This window comes from Ambystoma mexicanum, chromosome 9 (genome assembly GCF_040938575.1).
Source record: "Ambystoma mexicanum isolate Mex_15411 chromosome 9, UKY_AmexF1_1, whole genome shotgun sequence".
Lineage (NCBI taxonomy): Eukaryota > Metazoa > Chordata > Amphibia > Caudata > Ambystomatidae > Ambystoma > Ambystoma mexicanum.
Window position 1 is genome coordinate 1,389,512,602 of NC_090931.1, and position 21,542 is coordinate 1,389,534,143.

The window sequence follows — 21,542 nt, forward strand, 5'->3', positions numbered from 1 at the left end:
TCTGACCGCTACTGGGCTGCTTTGTCGAGCCTTCCCAGCCACCCAAGTCTTAGAATGGCAAATATGCACATAAGCTAATCCCCTAGAATCTCTAACCACATCGACTACAGTCACCAACGGCGTTCCAACCAAGGAAAAAGCGCATTGAGGTCACACAAGTGGGGAAAGAGCGCTATATAAATACCAAAATACAATACAATACAAGGGATAGCAAACGACTCTGTGGATTAAGAAGTGTGTTAAAGGGATGCCCATACATGGCATTTGAGACTCAAGTTCAGAACAAAATGGTTCTACCGATCCCTATTATAGCCACCAGATGGCAATGTAACCCCGACTTTTAAACGTGAACGACTACAGCAGTCACCCGTGATAACATTCTCCTTATAGTACTCGGCTACTTCCTGCCTCTGTGGTAAAAAGGTCAACTAAATGGGGTTAGTGACGTTTTTAGCACATTCACTTTTCTTGAATTAAGTCATAACGGTGGCCGTAATTACTCTCCAAGTCAGCAAATGGGTAGCTATTTAGTTGACATTTGTTTTTAATATTTAACAAGATGGGATTGTGTTTTATTGACAGTACTACAGCCCAATGAGCAAATATCCTCATTCGGAGAATAAAGGTAGGGCAGTTTACACTTTACGGTGACATCTCTAAAAACGGGATATCGCAGGATATCAGTCTCACCTGCGAACAAAAAAACATTCAACACTCGTCTTTCGCTGCACACATGTGTGCCTTTAAATCTCTGTAAGACTATGCAGTCTAAAAAAAAGTGCCAGTTAATGTTCTATTTCATTCTATCAAACTACAGCTTTACATAAACATTATCATTACTTATTAAAAAAAAGGACAAGTGAGTAATGTCTTGTGGCTTCATCTAGAATGAGTTTCAGGTCTGCGGAAGGCGAGTATCCGCACCGCGCCAGTGGTGCCGGGCACTGGTCAGCCCTCAGCAGTTCGGTGAAGCTCTTCACCCGGCAGCAGTCCATTTTAACCCCCTTGGGCCTTAGTCTCACTTCCGGTCGCAGAACCTCAGGTTGATGTCGCCTCCGGGGGCCAGAAGTCCATGGGTTCTGGCCTTGACTTCCTTTGTTTTGGGAGAGGTTTGGATCTCGAATTTCTGAAGCAGCTGGAAAAAGAAAGACACACAATTAGTTAGACTGCTACTGAGGATGCATTCCAGTTGAGTTATGTTTTTGTTTTCAATGGCAATTTCCACCCACAAAGTTCTAATAAAGAACTAGAGGGCCAACATTCCACTAGAAACAGTGTCAGCCCTGGACGCCATGTTGGTGGAAAAAACGCTTTACTTTCCATTGCAGCCTATGGCTCTTTTTCCACCACCCTGGCGTCCAAGGCTGTCAACAGAACGAGAAACGCTGCCTCACTTTCTGCTGCCATGAAGTATGGAATGTTGGCCCTCTATTAGAACTCTAGGACACTAAGCAGACTCCCAGAATCATGGGGTGGACATGTTTTCTTCTCCCCTTACGGAGAAACACGGCACATTCACAGTAGTGGAATAATAAGTACTGTTAAGGCCAAGGTAAGGGCGTTGCAACTAATACAGAAAGTTATATGCAGAGAAGCGATGGGGGTAACATGTTTGGACAGCTCATCTCTGTCAATCAATTAGGAAAGTCGGTTACCTGCCTAATCACGAATCGCAAAAACGGTGTTCCTACTTTACTCATTATGACCACCTCCAGATGTCAACTCCCATCATCCCTAAACAGCCTAGTCAGTAGTGACGGATCATGGGAGTTGGAGGCCAGAACATCTGGACGTTCACATAATGAGTAGAAGTATTGGCACTATAACTCCAAAGGTCTAATTTCTTCCGTCAACATGGAATTAATTGACTATAGGGACTGCTTCATCTCCTCTCAGTCAAGAGCAGATTCTAGCTCGGATTAAACTCTGTGGACGCGGGCCTTGGAATTACCTGTCTCTTTACCACTGTGACGTATCTTGGTCATCGATGTGCTCATTGATGTGCCTTAGCAGCCTTCCCACATTCACTGAAGAAATACTGAATACCCAAGTAGGTTTTAAATAAGAATGGTAAATATTTACTACAGACATTATGGGAATTTTGTGCATAAGATTGAACAGATAAAGGAGGAAATCTTCTGGTGACGTATCTTGAATTCTACAAAACTGAAAGGTTTAATAGCAATGTACAATGTCTGGTTAGAGATTGAGAGACGACTGGGTATCTCCATCTGAGTCAAGCGTAATGTAATGTAATGGAACAACCTGTGTGTATACCTAGAGGTAGAGAGAATGAAATGTAGACTGGATATTTATGGCTGTACATATGAGAATGTTTTAGAATAGATTTTATTGATTGTATTGAATTTTAGGTATTTTGATATGGTTCTTATTATATTTTTATGAGTATTAATTATTAATATGTAATTTGGTTCTTCTTTTCTTATTATTGGATTATGTATATATAACATGTAATTATGTGAAAAGTTTATTTATAAACTGTAACACATTAATAATAAAAATAAGAATACCCAAGTAGGTATTAAATAAGCCTATAAAGCTTAGCCCAATATTAAAATCCCTATCTCTGAAGCATGTTCCGTCAAACCTCCACAAACCTTTAGGTCGTCATCATCTCTGGCAAGTTTATGCAACTCATCGGCCTTATGTGCCTTTACAGGGTAAATATTTTCAAAATAGCAGTAACTTTGTTTCTCCAACATTTGCATAGCTCATCTGTTAAGCGACTTTAGCTTGAAGTCTTTTTTGCGTCACCTGAGCAGAGCGGGTCTCCAGCGCACCGCATAAGCAGCCAAGACTCTGCCGCACTGCTAAGGTGGCGCAGAGCATCAAAATATGCTTGCCATGGGAAGGGGTCGAGAATGAGGTCCAAGGGATGTGCAGGAAGGAGTGGGATTGGGGCATACAGAATGCAGGGAGTAGCAGCGAGAATCTTTACATGTGGCTATTACCTGCCTCTAGGGGAAGCAGGAGAGCAGCAGGAGCCATGGAGAATTAAGGGAGAGGGGCCTATCTTCTGAACGACATAGTGGGACAGTGGCAGGCTTGAAGGGGATTGGGAGGGCCTTCGATGCCTCAGATTGCCAAAGGTGAGGAGATGGAAAAGCAGTGGGGTCAGACGTGGGGGTAGGGGTCAAAGGCAGCGCAGAAGAGCGAGAATCAGATGGGTGCATTTCATCAATTTGCATGCTTTAATTGTCCCGCTTGTCAAATTTCATAGAGGATCTTAAGACTTTTTTCAACAAGAGCTTAATTTAGTACTTATTTCAGAGTAACTGAATGCAGAATTGTCACAGAGGAGCAATGTGGCAACGGTGCAGGAATGCAAAGTTTAGGAATTGAGTCTTTGCGCCACTTAGCATCTGCCACACTGTCCTACCTGTATCAAGGAAAGATGAATTTCCAGCTCAGCGATTCTCCTTCCTATGCAACTGCGCAGGCCATAACCAAAGGGGATGGAGCCAAAGTTGTCTACTCGGTCCATGTTGCCTTTCCTCAGCCAGCGCTCTGGCCGGAACTCTTCCGCCGCCGAGAAGTACTCTTCCTCGTAGGATGTGGAGTAATGGCACAGAGCCAACTGCGTCTAACAGAAAACAGACAAAAACACAACATTACAATCTATTATCATTTTCACACTACCCCTCTGTTCCTTTCTCAAAGGTTTTCCAAACAGAATAAATGCATTGTTGCTTGGCATTGCCGTGACATTTTCCCTGAGCAACACACGGTTTCATTTTGACATTTTCAAGGTGACATTTCCACATAGGTTGGCTGTCTGTTCCGTAGTATCAACTCGTTCACTAGGTAGAAGAATATCTAGACTCTTTAAGTCCTTCTTTCTTAATACCTCCAATTCACGATTCTCCATTATATTTTCTAGGAGACACCAGATGATATAGTTGTCTCTTTAAGCCTCTGAGCTCATACATCTGGCCGGTTCACCGGAATAAGCACGGCTGTATACAGACTAAGAATGGGGTCAAGATTTACAGTATTAATAAAACCGCAGAGGGGTAGTGTTATCCTCTTCACAACTTAGAGAGACAACCATATCTGGTGTCTCCTAGAAAATATAATGGAGAATCGTGAATTCGAGGTATTAAGAAGAACAAAGAGAAGAAATTAATTCTGGCGAAGAAGTAGATTTCAGGTATACCAGATTGTAGATATTCTTGTACACAGGAATCCATGTTGTGGGGCATATTAAAAAAAGCTTAGTCCTGATGAAGGCCGATTCCATCTGGAGCTTTAAGTGGTTCACTTTAGGCAAAACACTGGGCTGTTGACTTTAATGTGAGAAGAGTCATGCTTAAATTTGAGTAATATGTGTGTTTGGTAAGAGGAATGGGTACAAATCCCCCGGAACTAAAAAAAAAGGGGACACCAGAGAGAAAATTTCGTCCCAGACTTTGGAAGCAGATGACATCAGGTGTTGTTCCTATGAATATTTGCTATTGTTTCTATGATGCATTTTCATTGTATGTTTGAATAGTGTCCATGCACTGATGAGTCATTGTATTGATGTTTTTATCTGGTATGATTTATGGAAGCTTATTAAAGTTTGAACTATATATAATTGTGAATATTTTTTCCACAGAGAAATGACAGTGCTTACCAATTGATTGTTGGTTTGATGAAAGAAATGGTCTGACATATTGTTTCTGATCATTTTGTGTGTGTAATATATATTTGGACCCTGCAAGATCAGGACTGTAATCAGGTACCCTATAGTATATGGATCTATTTGGCGAGACAGAATGGATGCAGCCAAGCGCCTGCACAGACATTTGCATTCACGCAAAAGGGGTTTGCACAATGATGTTTTGGGCATTGGTGTTGAATATGGCCTATTCGTTGTAGATGTGGGTCTAGGGTAGGTCACTCAGGTCGTGATCTGTGGTTTTGTCAACCGAACTTAACTCCACTACCTTTAACTCAACTTCTCTTGGTTGTACGACCAAAATATATATGTATGTGTATCTTTATAGGGTGGAAGGGGTTGAGGGTGAGAAGAGGAGTATGGTAGGAACCCCCCATTAAAAGAAAAACATTCATACCACCAAAAGGAGTCGAACTACAGGTAGTCGAGGTAAATGTGGTTCATGAAATGACATAGAAACACTAGGGACATAGTTTATGTGCTTCAGTGGAAGATGAAAGCAGCATTGGCACCTGTAGGTGCAGGCGTCTTTTTACTCAAGTTGAAGATCCTCCATGTTCTAAGGATGCACTCGGAATGGCGATGGTTCCATCAATGTAGCCCAGGGGAGAGATGGTCAGTCAACTGACTCAGAAGGCAAGGATTCTCAAGCAGGGGTTAAGACTGGTTTTCCCACCGTCCAGTGGTTGAAGCACTGATGAGCATCTTCTTGAGATCAGGCAGAGGAACAGGATTTCACCAGGACTTCAATGGAGTTGGTGCTAGTCATCTGCAGGGATCATCCTCGGGTTGTCAACGAGCTGCTCTTCTTTGTAGAGGGTTTAGCTCCAACGATGATCCGTCAAATAGCTGAAGGAGCACCCCTTTTATGCAATATTGGGGATGAGAGCCGACCAATGGTAAAGATCTGCACTGTTCAAACTGGCAGTGGCTATCCATTTATGGATTCCATTGGGCACAACATCTACCCAGGATGTGTACTGTGACCAGACAGTGCCAACCCCCACATCTAGGCTTACACACAAACTACCCCTTTGCCCACAATAGCAGCAGTTTTCCCCCCGGGAAAGGGCATTCCATACATGGCATTTCCTTACCTGAGAAGGCAGGAAGAAGGTCAAAGAACAATATGGCCAAAGCACGAGTGAAAACCTTGTGGCAGATCCATCTTAGGGTGCTAGCCACCCTTAGTAGCCATCATTACAGTAAATGCAAAAGTGCAAAACTTTACAGAAATGGTAGAAAAATAAGTACTGCCACTAGCTCGCACCAGGGAAATTGTAAAAGCAACCAAAAGGCCATTACAGTAAAAGATATAAGTATACAAAGTATGTTAACCGCACTTCACTTTATGATGATGTGTGCAATTGTAACATTATAAGAAATTCACAAAATACTGATAGTCTTATGGACTGATCAGTTTCCTCATAAGAATGAGCAAAAGGGCAAGGAAGTAAAGCATAATGCGTTACTTGCCTCCAAAAAGTCAGGTCAGGTGTCCAACGAAAAAGGAACGTGTCCTATAGAAGAGTGTCCCATCAAAGCCAATGGGAGAAAAGCAGCAAAAATAAAGTTTCTCCTAACAATCCTTAGCCAGCATAGTCAATCTTAAACACTCAAGGGAGATGTAGTGCAAACCTTTGGGAAGGCACTCGAAGGGGTTTCCAATTATCAGAAGGAAATTAGAAAACCAAGCTTCAGGTTCCACAGGTACGCAGGGAACCTGGTCAATCGTTATCTACTCTCAATATTTGAGGAGCTCCTGAATTGTATTAAGATGTGTATCTTGGTGATGCGAGAGTTTTGTGTGTGTGCGGGGTACCTTGTTGTGATAAGCATTAACATGTTCATCAAAGGAGGCTATGTGGGGGAGTGTGGGTATTTTGGGGGAAGGAGAATAATAACCTTGATACTGCTATGCCATTTACATTCAGAAGTACAGAGTGTGAATGCAACGATGATCAGGATTTGGTTTGAGAGGGAGTTGAGAAGGTTGCATGACTAGCCCATGTTCTTTCTTCAGGCTGGGTCAAGTCTAGTGGTGCAGAGAAGATAAATATCTGCTCAAGTCAATGGGGGAGGTGTTGCGAATTGCGATGTGTGAGTCAAAGAACGACCTTGAGGTAGCGGGGCTGAGCTTCCAACCACTGGCTGAACTTCTCTAATGTAACGACAAGGGATGTTGAGCTTTGAAAAGATCTAGGATGACAAGGCAAAGATACTGCTGATCAGAAGCGGAGATACTCTCTCTGGGCCTCGGGACAGATCTATGCCAAGCCTTTGTCGGCAGCAGCCACTGCGGGTATTGCCTACAAGCTAGAAGTGAACCAGAGTTCTGCTGACAGCATGCTCAGAACGCCAAAGGTGTGCAACATCTTTTCCACACTCAACAGAGCTTCATTGTTTGCCTTCTGAGCAACGTGTTCATGTTAACCATTTAAGCATGGTCCAGAGAGTGGCTCATGGGATGAGTCTGCCACTGGTTCTTCTCCTCCGAGGAACGGACAATATAGCATGAAAAGTTTACCCAAGGACTCCTCGTTAGGCTTCAGATGTAAAGTTGGTTGTGCCTTTTCCATTATGGCCCCATCACTTTGGAATATACTGCTTGTGCTGTAAGCCATCATATGCCTTTGAGCTGTGAGCAGAAAACCAGGCTATTCCGCCTCCAAAAGCCCATCCTGCTGAGGATTGTTGCAGTGGTGCCAACAATCCTTTGAGTGTTGGTGCCACTTAGAAAGCCATGTCGCTGTAAATCTGACCCCATTTAAAGAAACCCCATGGACCCAAATTCTCTCTGATTGAAGACTCACAATTAGGCCAAGTGTAGCCTATTTGTTCCATTGTATTTTCCATGACACACACGCACACAGTGATCATGTTCCTCAAAGGGAGGGTCTGACCACGGCGGTGCCAGCAAAAAAAAATGAATTCTCTCCAGAAACAATAAAAACACTACCCAATTGCTCATTTGTACATAAAAAGCAGTCTTTCTGACGTCAGAAATCCCTTGTTCATTGGTATAAGCGCTGTGATTGCTTTTCAGAAACACAAAGAGCCTAGACGGTTGTGCAGGTGCATTTTAAGATCAGACGCACTTCAGTTCCTGGAACGCTGCTCAGCGAAGCCAATTTTACGGACTGATCAGTGCCCTTTAATAAGTCTGCCCAGTTCCTGGCAGAAGAGACACTGGCACAATGAGCGTCTTGTTGTCTGTCTGTCTCTGAATGGCGCTTGGAACCGCTCCATGCATCGAGGAAACGCACTGTACCTCGTTGGACGTGCGAGCACACTCCCAAGAATGGAACTAAAGAACCGGGCAAAGGCTCTCAGGCCTTCTCCCTGTGTGGAAGTGCCAAAGCCCCAGATTCATTTTCTGAAGGGCAAAGGCTTAGGTTCCCGTCCAATGTTCCTGTCATTAGGCAGAGGCCAGGAATGGCGAAGAGCCGGCCCTTCTTTAGGACATGCTGCTATCAGCTGGACTCTATGCTGCAATCACACAGGCATAGCTATCCCAGGGGTCAGTGCAGCTGGACTCTATGCTGCAATCACACAGGCATAGCTATCCCAGGGGGCAGTGCAGCTGGACTCTATCCTGCTATCGCACAGGCTTTGCCTGTATTATCCCAGGGGGCAGATCAGCTGGACTCTATGCTGCTATGACACAGGCTTTGCCTGTATTATCCCAGGGGTCAGAGCAGCTGGACTCTATGCTGCTATCACACAGGGATTACCTGTATTATCCCAGGGGGCAGAGCAGAGCAGCTGGACTCTATGCTGCTAGCACACAGGCATTGCCTGTATTATCCCAGGGGTCAGAGCAGCTGGACTCTATGCTGCTATCACACAGGGATTACCTGTATTATCCCAGGGGGCAGAGCAGCTGGACTCTATGCTGCTATCGCACAGGCTTTGCCTGTATTATCCCGGGGGTCAGAGCAGCTGGACTCTATGCCGCTATCCCACAGGCTTAGCCTGTATTATCCCAGGGGGCAGAGCAGCTGGACTCTATGCCGCTATCACACAGGCATTGCCTGTATTATCCCATGGGTCAGAGCAGCTGGACTCTATGCCGCTATCACACAGGCTTTGCCTGTATTATCCCAGGGGTCAGTGCAGCTGGACTCTATGCCGCTATCACACAGGCGTTGCCTGTATTATCCCAGGGGTCAGTGCAGCTGGACTCTATGCTGCTAGCACACAGGCTTTGCCTGTATTATCCCAGGGGTCAGAGCAGCTGGACTCTATGCTGCTAGCACACAGGCTTTGCCTGTATTATCCCAGGGGTCAGAGCAGCTGGACTCTATGCTGCTATCACACAGGGATTACCTGTATTATCCCAGGGGGCAGAGCAGAGCAGCTGGACTCTATGCTGCTAGCACACAGGCATTGCCTGTATTATCCCAGGGGTCAGAGCAGCTGGACTCTATGCTGCTATCACACAGGGATTACCTGTATTATCCCAGGGGGCAGAGCAGCTGGACTCTATGCTGCTATCGCACAGGCTTTGCCTGTATTATCCCGGGGGTCAGAGCAGCTGGACTCTATGCCGCTATCCCACAGGCTTAGCCTGTATTATCCCAGGGGGCAGAGCAGCTGGACTCTATGCCGCTATCACACAGGCATTGCCTGTATTATCCCATGGGTCAGAGCAGCTGGACTCTATGCCGCTATCACACAGGCTTTGCCTGTATTATCCCAGGGGCGCAGAGCAGCAGGACTCTATGCTGCTATCACACAGGGATTGCCTGTATTATCCCAGGGGCGCAGAGCAGCAGGACTCTATGCTGCTATCACACAGGGATTGCCTGTATTATCCCAGGGGGCAGAGCAGCTGGACTCTATGCTGCTATCACACAGGCTTTACCTGTATTATCCCAGTGGTCAGAGCAGCTGGACTCTATGCTGCTATCACATGGATTGTTATTCTTGTGACATTCCTCCTCTCTTGCAAGTCTAGCAGGAATGTGATTCTCCAGGTTCCAGGTTCCTGCATGGCAGGCGGTGTCTAAGCATGAGAGACTCCAATGCCCATGCTCCACCCCCAGCTGATTGTGAGCCGGGAACACATGTTAGTTTGAACAGATGCAGTGTTAGAATGCTCCTTTGCTTCCCAGCTAGATAGGCATTTTAGAAATCCTCCACATAAATTAGAGAAGGCGAATGGTGCTCCTGGGACAGCACTCAATAAAACTGCTGCAACTCGATAAAGATTGCAACATTATTGGGAGCTACGTATAAAATCCACGATGTGCAGCTTGCTAGTGTCACAGGAGCAGTAACATGATCTCAATAGGTGCTTCTTCAAGGCTCTTCTGAACTACAGCCAGGGGCGCCGAGTAGGCAGGTGCTCCAGGGCCCTGCCCCCCCACCAGGAAAGGCCATCTGTGTAAAAGTGCCTATATTTTAATGGGGCCCACCTTCCCCCTGAGATAACCTGAAGTCGGGGCTCCTGACAACAACCAGTCTGGCCAGAGGCGAACAATGAGTTCAAACAGTTCACATCCAATGAAGAGGTGGGTGTGGCCTCGCACCCTAGCATATTGTATGTACCACTTGTGTGCTTGTTTCTTTTGGCTAATTGCAGACTATGGGCTCATGCTCAACTATATGCAGGGTCCCCAATACGAGTTTCACATAAATGGAAATGAGTGGCTCACAAAGCTGCTTGCCTGCCTCAGACACAAGTGGATCTGTGCTAATGGCAGCAAGACCTGTGTCCTACTTCAGGCCTACGTTCCATTTGCTATCACTCGTTGTTATTACTCACTCAAGTGAGACTTTGGGCCTCATTATGAGTCCGGCGGTAGCCATGCCGGTAAATACCGGCATGGCTGCCGCCAGAGTCATGAATTACTGGCACCCAGCAATGGGCAATTACCGGGGCATTCCAGCCCCTGCGGACCCGGTAATTGCCCATTGCCGGTAATTATTGTTCCTCATTCCCATTTGAGTCCAATTGGAGCCGGGACCTTGGAAGGCATGGTCGCATGTGTCATGTCTCAGTGCTTGTATGCATGTGCGTGTTAGTACGGGGCGGCCTGAAGCACCGGCTCGCCCACCACATTGGCGACGAGGCGGGATACAACGAAGTGAGCAGCTCGACACGCACCGACGTGTCAACCACAAGCATTTTCTTCGCTGTGTATCCTGTATCCTGAATCCGACGCGAGCAATGGCGATATCGTTAGCCTCAGCTCGAAAGGCAGTAGCGGCCCACGAGGGTGCTCGTGCGCTGCCTACGTGCTAACGGAGGACAAAACACCAAAGCGTTCGCAGCCCTTTGTTCCAAGAGGACTACAGGACCGAACGTCGTCGTAGCACCAATTCACCTCTGCGCACGGGACCAGGTACATCAGCGATCTGTCCGAGTCACGTTTGCTGCCTCTAATATTGCAGTGAGGTGCCTGAGTGACCGGCAAAGATGACGGACAGCGATGGAGAAGCGTCGGCGATGCAAACGGTAGTGCACAGACATCAGGGTTCATTACTACCCATGCAGGAATTTGACACTTCAGGTCCACCCTCAAAATTGGGCCCAAAATGGTTGCTGTGGATAAAAAAACTGGACATGTACTTTGCAGCGACCGGAGAGACCAATGACGACACAAAGAGGGCGACATTGCTCTATTCGGCAGGGATGGACTTTCTCCGCATATATGAGTCTCTAAACCTACAAGTGGCGACGTATGATGCCGTTAAAACTGCCCTCAAGAACTATTTCATTCCCCTATCCAACGTGGACTTCGACAGATTTTTATTCTGTGGTGAGAAACAGTGGGAGGAGGAATCGCTTGATCAGTTCTGCGCACACCTGCGGCAGATGGCTACCACCTGTAGGTGGGACAATGAAGAGGGTATGATCCGGAATCAAGTGATTCAGGGGTGCAGTTTGGGCAAACTACGCAGACACATACTGCGAGAGCCGGGACTGTCTCTTGTCCAAATATTAGACACTGGCAGGGTGTGTGAATTGGCTGAGACGAGAGGAGCTAAGATGGACGCTGCTGTGCGCCCCGGAAGGTCTGAAGAGGCATTTGCAGTGGGAAGGCAAGCTTCATCGAAGGCGCGATGGAGCCAGAAACGCCAGGATGCAGCCCCAGCACACGGATCAGCGACCATTTGCCAATACTGCGGATATGATCTGCCCCACTCTGATGACTGTCCCGCCAAATCAAGAACATGCGGCAGGTGCAATGGTCCGGGCCATTATGCCAGGATGTGTCGTGCCGCCGCACCGGTTGCCACGCAAAGAGGACCGGCGAGGCCTAATGGCGGCAGGCTCAGGAGACAACGCAGTGTTGCGACACTGGAGCAAGATGTCCAGAAACTAGATATCGCAGAGGAATAGGAAGAGGAAGAAGAGTTTTTTTTCATTTCGAACCTTGCGACAGGAGCACGAAAAAAAGAGACAGCCTAAGTGTGTGGTTGACATTCAAGGTGTCCCAACGCAGGTACTGATAGGCACGGGCGCCTCTGTCTGTGTGCTTGCCACCGACCATTACAGAGCAATCCCGGGACCACCACCATTGGATGTGTCAATGGCAAAGATTTTCACCTTTGGAGGCGACACTCCGCTACCCATTCAAGGGGTGTTTGTGGCACCTGTCACCAGAGGGACCAAGACCATCAAAGAACGTTTATTTGTCACGGACATCAGCCAGCACTCGCTTCTCAGTTGTGCTGCGTCAGAGGCATTGGACCTGGTGCATTTTGCCGTTGAGGTGTACCAGGTGGACATTGACCAACTGCTGACCAGATTCGCCGGTATCTTTCAGGGAGTGGGCAAGCTGAAGGGTCCCCCAGTGCGTCTACATATCGATGATACCATCCGGCCCACCGCCCTCAAACATCGAAGGATCCCGTTCCACCTCAGGGAGCAAGTGGAGAAGGAGCTTCAACTTCTGGTCAAAATGGACATCATTGAGAGGGTGGAGGGGCCGACGCCCTGGGTCTCGCCCATCGTAGTGGCACCGAAATCGAAGCAGCCGGGGGCGGTACGCATCTGTGTGGACATGCGCCTCCCAAATGCCGCCATTAAACGTGAGAGACATCTGACACCAACCCTGGATGACATTGTCGGGGAACTACAACGGGCCAGAGTGTTCTCGAAGCTGGATCTGAGGTTGGGCTATCACCAGCTAGAGCTCCACCCAGATTCCAGATATATTACAACGTTTACTACACACGAGGGCCTCTATCAGTTTAAACGCCTGAGTTTTGGCATATTCCCTGCGGCGTAAGTTTTTCAAAATGCCATCAGGGGTGCGCTGGCTGGCATTAAAGGGGTACTCAATATGAGTGATGACATTTTGGTTTTTGCAGAGTCCAAGGCAGAGCCCATGAAGAGACTGGAGCATACCCTGCGAAGGTTGAGCGAGCTGGGTCTCACTCTGCACTGTGATAAATGTGAGTTTTTCAAGGACAGAATTGGGTTTTTTGGCTCCATATTCCATGCCAGCGGCGTAACGCCAGATCCTGAGAAGGTCAAAGACATCCACGAAGCGGCGGCGCCCCAGTCTCCCACGGAAGTACGTAGCTTCCTGGGACTATTGCGGGCGCTTCATCAAGGGGTTGGTGTCCCTGTCCGAGCCTCTCAGGGCTTTGACCAGGAATGAGGCCACCTGGGTGTGGGACAGGAGAGAGCAGGAGGCGTTTCAGGAGATCAAGAAAGCTCTGTCTGATCGGGACACAATGGCGTATTTTGACCCCACCGCAGAATCAGAGATTGTCGTGGACGCCAGCCCGGTGGGTCTAAGGGATGTCCTTATGCAGGCCGATAATAGAGGAGACATGCACCCCATTGCCTATGCGAGTAAAGCTCTAACGGACACGGAAAAGCGCTACTCGCAGATTGAGAGAGAGGCGTTGGCCATTCTGTGGGGTTGCTGCCATTTTCGTTTGTACATTCTGGGCAAGCCAGTTACGGTTGTGACTGACCAAAAGCCGCTCCTGCCCATCCTGGCGGGCGTGTCGTCGAAACCTCCCCCAAGGATAGAGCGCTGGATGCTAGCACTCGAGTACGGGGTTAAGCTTGTCTACAGACCGGGGACTAATAATCCGGCAGACTACCTCTTCCGCCACCCGGGTCACTAGCGGGTGGAAGGCCCCAGTGAAGTATTGGATTGGTTGGTGTGGTTGGTGTGCCACGTGGTGGAGAGCGCGATGCCCATGGCACTATCCAGGGTAGCAGTGGCCGAGGAGTCGTCGATGGATGAAGTGTTTCAGATGGTCAAGGCGGCGGTGAGAAGTGGTGACTGGAAGGAGATGCTCCAAAACAACTCCAGACGGGAACAGAGGGCTCAGAAGGACCTTCAGACGCTCTGGAAGGTGAGGGACGAACTTTCAATATCGGAAGATGGACTACTGCTGCGTGGAAGTCAAATAGTCATTCCACAAGCCCTAAGGAACCGCGTCCTGGAACTGGCCCATACGGGACACCAGGGTATCGCCAAGACAAAGGCGCGGCTCAGACCCAAGGTATGGTTCCTCGATCTGGAAAGTCTGGTGGAGTCGTTTGTGAAGAGGTGTTTGCCGTGCCAAGCAGCGAGTCCGGTTGAGAGGGCTCCACCCATCAGTTCCATGGAACGGAGTGAGAAGCCGTGGGGCACGGTCCATGCCGACTTTGGATCAACGGGAAGGGGCATGCACTTTCTGGTGGTGATCGACCAATGGTCGAGGTACCCGGAGGTGGAGGTGGTCGAATCAACAGCGACTGAACACACCACCAGGGCGTTGGACAGAATGTTTGCCACGCATGGTTTCCCCGAACTGTTGTGCTCGGACAATGGCCCCCGTTCATGGGAAACGAGTTCACGCAGTACTTAAAAGAAAAAGGCATCCAACATCAGAAGGTCTCGCCCCTCTGGCCTCGGGCCAATGGTAAAGCTGAGAGAATGATGTGGAGCCTTAACAAAGTGTTCAGAATATCGGCCATCGGAGGGAATGACCTACGGCAGAAATTGGTCGAGTTCCTAAGGGAATACATAGCCACACCCCACCAGTCCACGGAGGTCGCCCCAGCGGAGGCGCTTTTTGGACGCTGCCCGAGAGGGTTGATCCCTGAGATGGAGGGCCGAGAACCCGGGGTTATGGACAACGAGAAAGTCTGGGAGGAGCGAGCGGCACGCAACATGATGGAAAGTGCGAGGAGAGGTTTACAAGATACGGAGATGGCCGTAGGCGATTCCGTGTTAGTGCGGAACCGTCGACCGGAAGGGAAGCTGGCACTACCATACGAACCCCGGCCATTGACTGTCACCCACGTGAAGGGGACCATGGTCACCGTGGCCAACGAGCGAGGGACCATCACCCGCAACCAATCTTTTTTTAAGAAAGTGGATGTTGCCGGTGAGGAGACAGGCCCCGACGAGGGATCCCTATCGGACGCGGGGACGGAGAGCCCTGGAACAGATACCCCACTGGAAGGGCTACCGCGGGTGGAGTGCCCAGGAGCGATCCCCCAGAACAGTCCCTGATATCCGGAGCGACATAATCGCCGGCTGCCAGCTCGGCTTAAGGACTGCGTCCTGGACTCACGAGACTGAGCTGGCGTCCTGGTCAGGTCAGCGATCCCCTACTGGGACATTCATCGTTGTTCCATGTTGGACTGTTGTGTTATTGATATTAGTTTGTTTTAATTAAAGAAAAAAGGGATGTGACGTTGTCAGTGTACACGGCGCATGCGCGAGCCTCGTTTTGGGTGGCACATGTGCGTTTTGAATAAAGAACATCCGTGCGGCAGTTGCCGCCGGGACCTTGGAAAGCATGGTCGCATGTGTCATGTCTCAGTGCTTATATGCATGTGCGTGTTAGTACGGGGCGGCCGAAGCACCGGCTCGCCCACCACAGAGGTCAGGCCTGGCAGGCGGGAAGGCACCCAGGAGCAGAACTCGTAGTTTGTCGGTCCAGTAACAATTGTACCCGCAAGCTTACCAGTACCGTAGTTACTGGACCAGCAAACCTGTAATGAGGCCCTTTGTTTGAGACAGACTTTTCATAGGAACCTCAAATCAAGGTGGTGGTCAAGATAGACCACTACCAACTTCATAAACTGGCTAAACTGTTTCCCTCTTTCAGAAACACGTTGTAGTTCTGGTCCAGAAAGTGGCGTTTACTCATTTCAAGTGCAACACATGACTTGTCCAAAAAGAATCTGAAAAGCTTAAAGACGCTTAATATAGAGCAATGTGCTCGGACATTATGCTATGTGACATATGAATAGCATCCAACTGCCGTGGTTATGACTTTAAAGTGCAGACAGAACTTTATACGCTAGACTGTACATTAGACTGCAGGAGAATTACTGCACAAAGGTAAGCGTGCAGGGCCTTTTCACTAATGACTAGCACACGGGCAAGCGTGGCATATGCAGGCCTGACTTGCACCTATGACGAGGTCCGTTCCAGAGATGCACTCCTATTTATGCCTTTTTAGCCAAGTTTCCACATTTGCAAAATGAGTGGAAAGAATTGGGGCATGGACTGGGTCAGTGGCAGCCCGTCTTTCATCGAGTAAGGGGTGTTGCATGTGCGCAACTTGATAGCTCTATGCAAATAACCAAACCTACTAAAACCTCATCCCTCTTCATACACCCCTCAAACCGTAACTAACCACACCCATACCTCTTAACAGCAACCCACACGCACTTCACTACACCGCAACAACAAACACATCACACAGAGCCTTACACAACGGCACATGATGGACACCGACCGGATACCACACCAAAAAGCTCAGTGAGTGGTGGTAACCAAACTGAAGCTGCCAACAACACATCACAGCTCCCTTGCTCTTTCTCCAAACTTAGTCCTACTAGCGTACCCTAACCTACCCCCCTTTCTTTCAGATCCGCCAGGGGACCACTACAGTGGTGATAGTGTGCAATATAAATATCCTTTCACATTAACATAAACATTCAGTGCAGGATACAGCCAGAAAAGCCGAATAAAGAACAACGCTCTAATCCTATTGATTGTTGACAGAAGAAAGAATGTATCTAGTTCTTATGGCGCACGAGATGGTAACGGGCGACTTGGCCTTTTTTCATGATAGGAACTTGATGGGGAGTTATGTAGTGTGTGTCATAGATTTTGCAGCGTGCAGTCAGAGCATTAGGTTTGATGCCATTGAGCCAATTCCGAGAGAGTGTGTCCAGTTTGCTGCTCAACGAGAGGTCAAACTCGGTCCAAGTTGGGTCTAGTTTGAGGTAATAGGTGGACATACAGGACTGAATAGTGTTGAGAAAGTCTTTGAAGTGGAGGTATTTATTGCAGGAGATTTTAAAATAAGGTTGCGTGCCATATGCATGCTCTTCTTTGTCGGTGGTCTTTGTTTTAAAGGAGGACTCCCAGTGGATCTGTATAGAAACTGAAGATTGCGGGTGATAATATGGAACCCTGTTAGACCTGAAAGTCCTAAGCAGTAACCAGGGGGGCCAATCAGGAAACTTAATTTGGGTAGTTTGGCAAAGTAATGCGTGGAGATGTGTGGAGCTGAGTGCAGGTGAAGGCGTGCATGTGCTCGGCATCCTGTCTGGATGGTGGCAAGGGAGAGTTCTTCATGTGAGGTGAAGAGGACTGGAGCGTGAGTTGCCAAGTATTCGTCACGTCTCAGCGGAGCACTGCAACCAACGCTAACCTGAGCCGAGGCGGGCTGCCTGAAGGGATCCAAAGGATGGTAATGTGGCTGGCCGGGCCAGATGGACGCTTGTAGGGCAAGACTGCTAGAGTCCTTGTCAGTGCAGTGATATGGGAAGCGCTGCGGGACCAAACTTTGAGGTACTTCATTCTGAAGGGACAGGGAGAGGCTTCTGGTGGTGGAAGACTCTTGAACTGCTCAAGCAACACCTGACATGGTCAACTTCATGGATAACGGAAGTGAAAGTCTGGTGTTGTGACTTGGGCCAGGCTCTTTTCTGCCCTTTCATCATGATTTCGGGACATGAATACTTATAGGCAGTTACAGCAAGCATAAAGGACGTTCTCCCTATCAGGATAAGATCTTCAGCCTAAGCCCCTCTCCCGCCTAACCCCAGGGTCCTTTCATAATCCAGCGCTGGACGCAGAGACCACCTGACTCCTGGGAGAGACTCTTTAGCGCTTCACTTTTCCTGCCCCATCAGGGACCTTGTCTTCTGAAAGGGCTTCCATGCGTTCTCACAGAGGACGGTGGAATTGCTATTGGACACTCCCCCTTACCCTACTGGGTCTCTGCAAGTTTCCCCCTCTTTCTACTTCTATGAACCAACGTCATTTTTACTGTTTTCCGCTTGCCACTTTTATTTGTCTCTGCACCATTTTGTTTGTTTCACGGTGGGCCTGATTTACAAAAACGCAATCCCATTGGAAAACGCTTTGTAAATCAGGCCTGGTGCCTCTTAGGTGGCAAACGAGGGCACCTTAAAATAACAAACCAAGAATAAGAAACCAAACATCCAGCAGAAATAAGAAAAATAAAATTGTTATTCTCTGATGCCTTTTTTAAGGAAACTATGGAATGGAAGAAAGATGCAACCCATTGCTTACTGGTGAGGAGTAAACCACAGTAATGCTTTACTCACCCCTTTGGGGACCAGATAGCCTCCAATGACCATATCTTCTTGGGTCACCCTTCCGTTTCCTGGCAGGACTGGAAATAACCTGGAATGATGAAAGTGGTAAAGGTCAGACAAATAGCTTTTACAAACGTACCCTGATTCAGGTCATGCTTAAAAGTGGCTTTGCTTCTATTTAGGCCTTTATAAACTAAGCCCAGTCTTTGATACTGCATATTTTTCTGCCGAAAAATCAATTAATGAAAATCCACAGGCCGAGTAACTCGGTCATATTCAGTCCGAAGAGTCCATTACATTAAAAACTCTATGGCAAAGTAAGTCGGGCCAAAGGGCAAGATGATCTTACATTTAAAAAAAGAGAGGCCTGGGGTCTTTTCTGTTTTTATAATTCATACAGAGACTAATGTTTACACCCAGAACGCGTGCTCTCTGGAATCACCACAAAACTTTACATGTCGTGCAACAACTTAGACTAGCAATCAAAGAAAGAGGCACTGCAGGGGCTGGAGAGGGCCAGGAAGGGTACTGAAGTGGAAAAAGAGGAGTAGCCGAGGAGAAAGAGAAAGAGGACATGAAACGTGCCATGAAGAAAAGATGGCTCCTTCAAGCAAAGCAGTGTGACGCAAGGAGCAGCGCAGGTTGAGAAAGGAGTATGAAGGGAAGGAATGGTGTTCCATGCCAACCGGGAGAGTTCAAAATGGAGGTGGGAGTGTTAGGATAGTTTTTCTGAAGTCCATCTAAGGGCTTAGTAAAACCTTTCAACTGAGGCAGTACAAGACTCCATTAGTATAAGGTGGTACCACCTGATTTCATGGTAGCGTAGACAGAGCAGCCAGGCTTAACTTAGGAGGGAGAGAGGGCTGTAGAATCAGTACAAAGAAATTGTAATACAAATGGTCCAAAGAAACACTGAAACGCTAAGTATTGTAAAAAATAAATGGTTTATTTAAATACAAGTAGGCCCAGATAAATCTTGGGGGGAATAAATACTATCACATTATATATAACAATTATAAAAACATAACACTATGCTTGAAGGTACACCGACCAAAGCATATAACCTTATTTGGAACACCTAACAGTAGTTCTAGGGAAGTAAAACCCAATAGTTACTTTTGGATTACTTACAGTAATACAGGGCAGTAGACCCTAGCAGTTGTACCATGACGCTCAGCAAGAAATCACATCGTAATATCAACTGGAAAATATACTTTGTAGAATAGTGACACACTTATTCTAGGAACGTAAAAACCTATAACTTCCTTTGGGATAACACAGTTATACTCAAGGTAATTAAACACTTTGTGTAATTTTCAATTACAGTTGCTTTTCAGTGCACAGATTAAGGAAAGCAATAACTTGTAAACTTATTTTTAGAAGGCACACCGCTAAAACAAGGTAACACCTCTTTACTTTTGTAAGGAGTCTTATTCTGTACAGGCTAACAGCAAGTCAGGGGAAGCAAGAACCAATTGGGGCACTCATACAATTATCCTAACAGGAATAATAAAGTGAACCCGACAGCATTACTTTTGGGAAGAGGAGAACCCAATTCACAGAGTAACTTAAATTGCAGTCTACTTTCAGATAGACTGGCAAGACAGTTTCTAAGGAAAGTAAGACTTTGAGAATACTTATTTAAGAAGGCACACAGCTTATTCAAGATAAGCAAGATGAGGACATTCTATGTATACTTTTCAGAATGGCACAACATAGATAAGGCAAGTAATGACTTTTTGTAACTATTCACTCAGAGTTTAAAGTTACCAACTAATTAATTTACAAGTAAGTAACTTTTCAACACTTGTTTTAGTTTTCATGGCAGACCCCTAAAGTATCCAGTCCTTCCCAGTTCTAGTACACAAGTTCTCTCAGAGGCAAAAGAGGGACCCTAGTGGTCTAGGAGCCAGCTGTAGGCAGCGTGAGAAAAATAAGTATTTTACTTTAGAGTTAGTTGAGGGTCCAGGGACTTCAGAGAAGACACCCTAGGAGGATTCCAGCAGAGGCCTGGGTGCACTTGATGAGAGGACTCCCAATCACAGAAAGCACCCCAAAACTATAAAGGGATCACAAGAGACTTAAGGTAAGTAAATACCCAAGCCAGCACAGTACCTCTGCACAGAAAAAGATTTTGCAGCAGGAGGACTTCAGGATCTACAGCCAAAAACCCAGTCTCTGAATTCCTTCATTAAGATGACAGAAGAAAGGACAATGGAAGTACTTTTTCAGCAAGGATCACAGGGAAGGCTCTAGGTAAGGTTTTCCTTGTGGCCGGATGCGGCTCTGTGGATTTGGCGCCTTTTTCAGTAGCACAGAAGACAGAATATCGCTGGTCGGATTCTCATCATTTGCAAGGTCCAGCACTCTGGTGAGGGGACTTTTTGGACTCGGTTCACGTCTCTGGAGGTCCAGGAGGATGCCCACAAAGTTTCAGCAAGATTCGGAATTCGGAAGACTGTGCACCGTACGATGGCTTCAGGTCCCAGGGTATTGCAGCCCACAAGGTCGCAGCACAACAAGGGATGGCTCAAAATGCAGGTCTTCTTGAGTCTAGTGGGACTCATCAGGCTCTGGATCGGGGTCGCTGTTTTCGGAGTGCCAAGATCGATAGGAAGGAAGGGCTACAGCAGGCTCTGGTTACAGAGCAGGTTCTCCGGTCGCTGGAAATCATCTCAGCCGCATTTCCTGCATCATCCTCTTTGGTTTTGGTTGCAGTGGTCGACTACCTCTTCAGCTTCCAGGATCAGACTTTTATGCAAGAACTCAGCCAAACAAACAGCTTTGCAACATTCAAACTTGAGGGGTTGGCAGACCCTTCAGGACAGCAGCCGCCCAGTTTGAACTGGATTTTCACTCAGGCTGGAAGACAAAGGACTGCAGAGGTTTGGACTCCTCTGTCGCTTCCTGCCTTCACAGACACTCTAGAGCCTGGGCGGGGAATCCCCAGGACTCCCGCCGAAGATAAAAATCACACAAAGGAATTTCCCTCCCTGGAGGTCAGGGGAAGGAACAAGAAAGGACAAGGAACACTGAAATGGCAAAAAAAAGAAGACAGGGGCCATTTTGGTAAAATGAGCAGACATGGAAACAGCCCGTGGAAAAGGTGCACCAAATTAATCAAAAGGTTCACTCCCACCAGCCATTGAAGGTAAATGTGTCCTTGTAACATAAATCTTACATTTAAAATGAGGAAAGGGATACTCAGTATCTCCCCAGCACTCCCCATAAGGTGGGTGGTGCTGGTCTCACCTAATAAAATGTAAAAGGGATCCAGAGACGGGAAATAGGGGTGGGTAAGGGGTGGCT

At 47.5% G+C, this 21,542-nt stretch overlaps 1 protein-coding gene across 2 annotated transcripts in view; it reads right to left on the minus strand.

The window, feature by feature from the left end:
• Positions 1–520: 520 nt before the first annotated feature.
• The window catches only part of CYP27C1 (cytochrome P450 family 27 subfamily C member 1), a 111,523-nt gene continuing 90,501 nt past the window's right edge, over positions 521–21,542 (minus strand). The window contains exons 7-9 of one of the 2 annotated variants that reach the window (XM_069616792.1): positions 18,243–18,321; positions 3,401–3,604; positions 521–1,135 (exon numbers count right to left, since the gene is read on the minus strand). In XM_069616792.1, the coding sequence (XP_069472893.1) occupies positions 1,019–1,135; positions 3,401–3,604; positions 18,243–18,321 (400 nt within the window). In that variant the 3' untranslated portion in view covers positions 521–1,018. The remainder of the gene's footprint in view (positions 1,136–3,400; positions 3,605–18,242; positions 18,322–21,542) is intronic. The other variant, XM_069616793.1, reaches the window with a different exon arrangement.